Source organism: Dromiciops gliroides, chromosome 5, assembly GCF_019393635.1.
Source record: "Dromiciops gliroides isolate mDroGli1 chromosome 5, mDroGli1.pri, whole genome shotgun sequence".
In the NCBI taxonomy this organism is placed as follows: Eukaryota; Metazoa; Chordata; class Mammalia; order Microbiotheria; family Microbiotheriidae; genus Dromiciops; species Dromiciops gliroides.
The window spans coordinates 295,784,492-295,790,530 of NC_057865.1; the positions used below are offsets into that span (position 1 = coordinate 295,784,492).

Consider the following 6,039-nt stretch of genomic DNA (forward strand, 5'->3'; position numbering starts at 1 on the left):
GAGAAGGCTCAGGGACCAACAGGAGAGAGGGGTCACGCCAAGAGGGATGAGCCGTGCTCGGCTCGGTCCCATTGGCCTGAACCAGGAGAGGTGGGGTGCGCGGTAAAGACACGGGTTTAGGCCTCACGTCAGGGAAAACGTGGAAAACGTCCTATAAATGAGAGCCCTCCGGTAAGGGCAATGAATGGGTGGCCTCCGAAAGTAGGGTGTCTCCTAGAGGAGGCTGCTGGCTGAGCAAGAAGGGAATCTCCGCGGGCTGTCCAATGGCACAGGATACCCCCCCCCCACCGGGACCTCGGCTCCGCCCCTTTAGCGGCCGCCACTTCCTGGCATTTTCTGGGGGCAGCCCTGTGCGGGGCGCGGAGGGGAGGTAGGTATGGGATAGGAGTGACAAATCAAGTCAGGTCAGGAACATGCAGAGGCGGACACAGGCCTGGGGAACTGGGGGCGGAGCACAGTGGGACAGAGCCCCGCGGGTCGTGACATCCCAAGTACGATCTTCACGAAACAGAAATGACCACGCCTCGGCCTGCCCGGCTCCTCCCTCGGTACCCGCCTGGGCTCCCTCCTAGGCTGAAGTTCCGGCTGGTCCCCTCCAGGAGGACCCGTCCCCCCAAGCCCCAACAGGCTGCCCCTCCTCTTCCCAAGATGCTCCGCTCCCGGCCCAGTCACGGGTATCTCGCGCGGTAAGTGGGAGTGGGAATGGGGGTGGGGACCGAGTGAGGCGGAAGTATCCCTGGGGAGGTGGAGGTGGAGGTGGCATGGGAACATCCCTGCCCAGCTGAGGCTGGGGTGGCCCCTGGAGCCCTCCCTCCCTCTCCCTCTGTCCACGCCCCCTCCCCCAGCTACCAGTTCCCGTCCAGCTCTGGTCCAGGCAGGCAGCAGGACAGCGGACAAGCGCCACGCAGCCGCTGGGGCTCGTACTGGTCACTACAGGCGCGGGACTACTCGGTCAGTGTGGGCCCCACTGCAAGAAGGGGGGACGGGGGCAGCCCGGGTATTTGGGGCGGCCGGAACCTGGAAGTCTCCTACTCCAACCCTCAGTGTCCCGAGAATCCCCGCTCCAACATTCCCAGCAAGTGGTCGTCGGCTTGGGGAAGCTGCCATTCCCTGAGTCAGCCCACTCTGCTGTTGGACAGCTCTTCCTTCTCTCTGTGTTCCAAAGTCTACCTCCAGGCTACTGGCCTCCAGTTCTGTCCTCGAGCAGGTCAGTCTGAACTCTCTAACCCAAGCAGACTTGGTGGTTGGGGACCTGGGTATTTGTCCATTCTGCTTTTGGTTACCTGTCTGACTCTAGGCAAATCCCCTCTCTGTACCTCAGTTTCCCACTTGTAAGATCAAGGGGTTGGATGAGGCGAAGATCCCTCCCAACTCTGACCCCTAAAATTCTAGCAATGATCAGATCCAGGACCCCTGGAACTTTGGGGTGGGAATGGGGTCTGGTCTGAGAGTTGAGAAGGCTCCAAGACTGATGTGGAGGTTTTCCTGGACCTAGTTCCTGACATATCCTTCAGACTGAGGCACCATGGCCACCTTGTGGCCCTTGATCCTGGCTGTGGCTGGCAGCCTGGCCATCACCCGGCCCCCCAACATCATTCTGATCTTTGCCGATGACCTGGGCTATGGAGACCTGAGGAGCTACGGCCACCCCAGCTCATTCACACCCAACCTTGACCGACTGGCAGCTGGTGGCCTCCGCTTCACTGACTTCTACGTGCCTGTTCCTCTGTGTACCCCATCAAGGTGAGGCCCATGGGTCCCAGGACCCTGCCCTTTGAACCTCACCTCCCCAGTCCTCAGCTGGCCCACCAATTGTGCCTTCCCTACCAGCCAACCCCAGTTCCACTTCCACTAGTTTCCATGTGCCTCCCTCCCCAGAACTCCCCATTCCCTCTTATTCTCCCCCCACCTCCCCATGACCACACATCGTCCTTTTTCTCTCTGTGAAGATCTCTCTCCAGAGAGCCCCCAAGGACTCCCTAATCCCTATCCATTCCTTCCAGGGCAGCACTGTTGACTGGACGGTACCCTGTACGGTCAGGGCTCTACCCAGATGTCCTATACCCTGGCTCCCGTGGTGGTCTCCCCCTGGATGAGGTGACCATGGCTGAGGTCCTGGCTAAGAGGGGCTACCTCACTGGGATGGCTGGCAAGTGGCATCTGGGGGTGGGGCCCAGTGGCTCCTTCTTGCCCCCACACCAGGGATTCCACCGCTTCCTAGGAATCCCCTACTCCCATGATCAGGTGTGTGGTCAGGGGCTGGGGCCAATGGACAGATTGATAAGTAGGGGGGATGGGAGGTCCTAGGCAGCAAATAGAGGCTGATAGTGGTGGACAAAGGCCCCAGGGTAGGACTGTAGGGATTGGGGACGTGGATTTTGATGGCTAGAAGTAAGTGGGCAGGAGCTGGGGGCAGTGTGGCAAAGAGACCACAGTCCTACCCACTCTCCCCCTCATGCCCTTGCCCTGTGCCACCGCAGGGCCCTTGCCAGAACTTGACCTGCTTCCCACCAGCCACACTCTGCTTTGGAGGCTGTGACCAGGGTGTTGTCCCCATCCCGCTGATGGCTAACCTGTCGGTGAAGGAGCAGCCGCCCTGGCTTCCTGGGTTGGAGAAGCAGTATGTGGCCTTTGCTCAGAACCTCATGGTGGATGCTGCCCGCCAAGGCCAGCCTTTTTTTCTGTACTATGCCTCCCATGTGAGTGACCTCATGTCATCCCAGCCCCTGCGCAGTGACACTGAGCTGATCTCCCCCGACCCTCAACCTTTGCTGGGCTGGGAGGGGGGTCCGGGGAAGGTTGCCTAAATCCTTGCCCCAGAGACAAAGCAGAGATGCATATCTGGCTGTGACCCTGTTTCTGTCCCCAGCATACCCACTACCCCCAGTTCAGTGGGGAAAGCTTTGTGGGGCGCTCTGGCCGAGGACCATTTGGGGACTCCTTGATGGAACTGGACTGGGCTGTGGGGACACTGCTGAATACTGTGGAAAGCCTTGGACTACTCAAAGAAACTCTGGTCTTTTTCACTGCGGACAATGGGTACAGGGGCCGGGAAGGGGGTCACGGAAGTGTCAGTCATGGTAATGACTGTGGTCTCTCTTGCTCTCACACACCCTTCCATGTTTGTCCCTCTCTCTGCAGCCCTGAGACTCTGCGTATGTTCCGGGGTGGCTCCTCTGGCCTTCTCCGCTGTGGAAAGGGGACAACCTATGAGGGTGGTGTCCGAGAACCTGCTCTGGCCTTCTGGCCAGGCCACATTATGCCAGGTCAGTCTCTGACCGGCAAGCTCTGCAGGCTGACCCTTGGGCAAAAACAGCTCAGGGAATAAGGATGGGATGTCCCACAACACTGAGCCCCAGCCCCTTCTCTGTGAGACTCTCCTATACCATGCTTCTGTGTCCTGGGGGGCTGACCATCACCAATTACCTCCAGCTCACAGAGGACCCTGGAGATCATCCTACCCTGAACCTGAGTTTTTGCTCAAAAACCTTTAGTGACAGGGAGCTCATTACCTCCTGAAGCAGACCATTCCCCAGCCTCCTTAATCTGCCCTTCCCCTTCATGTCAAGACCTGGTCTATGTGTTGCTTAGCTGGGGGGAGGGGAGGGGAAAGAAGAAGACCCTGCTTCCTGGCTCCTCCTTCAAGATATACATGGAGTATGAGCAAAGCCACTAGAGCTCTGCTTACCTCACGTACCCATATTACACACGAGAGTCATGAGGCTCAGATGGGAGAGGGACTGGCCCCCAGATCACACAGCTAGTAAGGGCTGAAGCTGGCATTTGAACCCAGATCCTCTGACTCCAAGGCTTATGCTGCCTCTTCTAAGGACATTGATTGGCATGGCCTCCAGATGTCACTCTCCCCCAGCCCCACCCCATACCTCCATAAAGAGAAAGAGACTCAGCAGAGAAGAGAGAAAAAGCATTTCCTTCCCATCCTCACCTGGCAGGCCCTGTGAGAGGTGCCCCTTGCTGGAGGTTATCCTGACTGGCTCCTCCACACAGGGGTCTCCCATGAGCTAGCCAGCATCCTGGACCTGCTGCCCACTGTGGCTGCTCTGGCTGGAGCCCATCTGCCCAACGTTACCCTGGATGGGGTGGATCTGAGCCCCATTCTGCTGGGCACAGGCAAGGTAAGGATCCTGGGACCCTGGATGGTCTTCTTTGATGGTCTTCAAACCCAGGTCCCTTGACCTTCATGTCCCTGTGTCTCCAGAGCCCAAGGAAGACACTCTACTTTTACCCTCCATCCCCTGATGAGGTCCGAGGTGTCTTTGCTGTCCGACACGGGAAGTACAAGGCACATTTCTTTACCCGGGGTAATTCTAGCTACTCACAACTCCTCAGAAACACCCCCATGTCCCACACTCAAGACTCATGGGTTTTTTGCATTCAGGGACACAGCCATTGATGGGGATGGATGGCCTGGGTCCCTCATTGTCTCATCTTCCCTGAGCTTCCCAGGGGCCTCCCCCCTCCCATATCCCTGTCCCCTTCCAGTCCCAGTTGACCAAGGCCCCTTGATCCCTCCTTGCAGTCCCCCACTGGTTTTCCCCTACCCCATGCCCTATATAATTCTACCCCTGTACCACTCCAGGATTCCGTCCTCTTTACTCCCTCCCTTCATCAATGTCTAGGTTCTACACACAGTAGCATGGTTGCTGATCCAGCTTGCAATGCCCCGCTGACTGCCCATGAGCCCCCGCTGTTGTTTGACCTGGAGACAGACCCTGGTGAGAACTATGAACTCCTGAGCCGTGTTCCCAAGAAGGAGATGAAAACAGTCCTGGAGGCCCTGAAGGAGATGAGGCTACTCAAGGCCCAGTTTGATGCTGCCATGACTTTTGCATCAAGTCAGATCAACAAAGGCCTAGACCCGGCTCTGGAGCTTTGCTGCCGTTCAGGCTGTTCCCCCTGGCCAAAATGCTGCAGCTGTCCTGGCCCTCGGGAAGGACACTCCCCTCAAGTGACTGCATAGACCCCAGAGTGACCTCATGGTCTTTCAGTCACCCCGGAGGCCTTATTGACCGCTAATCCTTAAAACTGACATTCAAGGACTATTCTCTAACTCATAAGCAGGGGCATACATCCAGCATGTATCCTCTCCACATGAATCTCAAGCTCAGGCCACATCACTGGATACTGAGCATGTACCAGGATTGGGGGGGTAGAGGGTGGGGCTGTCACTGGCCATTGGCTCAGACATCCTAGCCAGAACCTTCTCTCTGAGCAATAGGAGGTAACAATTTCCACAATACCCTGGGATCCCTAAGGGTCAGTTATTTCTTCTGAAATATCCACATAGAGAATTCCAACATTTAGCCCTGTCTGAATGGCGATGCCTTGGGCTATGGAATACAGGTGAGACAACTGGTTTCAGTCACTCATGGACATTCATGGGAGAGTAGATAAAAGCACAGCCTCCAAATCCTCAACATTTGCTATTAAAATAAACTCTTTACTAAGATTAAAACACAAGCATTGAATTAAGCACTAATTATGAATTTTTCCAATAAAATTTAAGGGAAAATACCAGGTGGAGCAAGATTTAAATAAATACCAACATCAAAGCACAATTTGATGCCTTGCCCTTTTCTTCTCATCTCTTTCAAAATTCCTGTTGAATGTTGCCATGCCTGATCACTGTCAGGAAAAGCTTAAATTTATGTTCTAGGCATTGCCTGCCCACAGCTTTTTTCTCTGCATGCACGGGTTCCTGCTTTCCTGCAGTACTGGGGAGAGTATGATGTTATTCTTTAATTGTTTGCCACATTGTTCTCTCTCCAAATCTTTAACTCTATTGCCTCTACTATACCTCAGCAAAGAAGTTCCTTTCTTTCCTGTAAGTGGACTGAGACAATCCATGCCACCAGCTGTCCACTGTAAAAAGATAACTTTTTTTTTTGCAGGGCATGAGGGTTAAGTGACTTGCCCAGGGTCATTCAGCTAGTAAGTGTTAAGTGTCTGAGGCCAATTTGAACTCAGGTCCTCCTGAATCCAGGGCCAGGGCTCTATCCACTGCGCCACCTAGCTGCC

The 6,039-nt window shown here is 55.5% G+C and overlaps 1 protein-coding gene across 5 annotated transcripts; it reads left to right on the forward strand.

The window, feature by feature from the left end:
- Window positions 1-351: 351 nt before the first annotated feature.
- ARSA (arylsulfatase A) lies at window positions 352-5,568 on the forward strand. 5 transcript variants are annotated; one of them, XM_043968717.1, is made up of 12 exons: window positions 352-370; window positions 512-686; window positions 846-951; window positions 1,045-1,207; window positions 1,496-1,743; window positions 2,004-2,244; window positions 2,481-2,699; window positions 2,870-3,039; window positions 3,142-3,266; window positions 4,009-4,136; window positions 4,220-4,322; window positions 4,641-5,568. In XM_043968717.1, exons 5-12 carry the CDS (start codon window positions 1,526-1,528, stop codon window positions 4,979-4,981), a joined length of 1,545 nt encoding a protein of 514 aa, XP_043824652.1. In that variant the 5' UTR covers window positions 352-370; window positions 512-686; window positions 846-951; window positions 1,045-1,207; window positions 1,496-1,525; the 3' UTR covers window positions 4,982-5,568. The 5 variants fall into 5 exon arrangements, with proteins under 5 accessions (XP_043824652.1, XP_043824650.1, XP_043824651.1 ...); XM_043968715.1 differs by having other exon boundaries at window positions 354-686; XM_043968716.1 differs by having other exon boundaries at window positions 354-686; window positions 846-1,207.
- Window positions 5,569-6,039: the final 471 nt, after the last annotated feature.

What these genes read in the sequence shown, in the direction of transcription:
- ARSA (XM_043968717.1), top strand. Translation starts at nt 1,526, where the DNA reads ATGGCCACCTTGTGGCCCTTGATCCTGGCTGTGGCTGGCAGCCTGGCC. An exon ending in CCTCTGTGTACCCCATCAAG is followed by an intron (nt 1,744 to 2,003) that starts GTGAGGCCCATG and finishes CATTCCTTCCAG; the next exon opens with GGCAGCACTGTTGACTGGAC. An exon ending in TTCTGTACTATGCCTCCCAT is followed by an intron (nt 2,700 to 2,869) that starts GTGAGTGACCTC and finishes TTCTGTCCCCAG; the next exon opens with CATACCCACTACCCCCAGTT.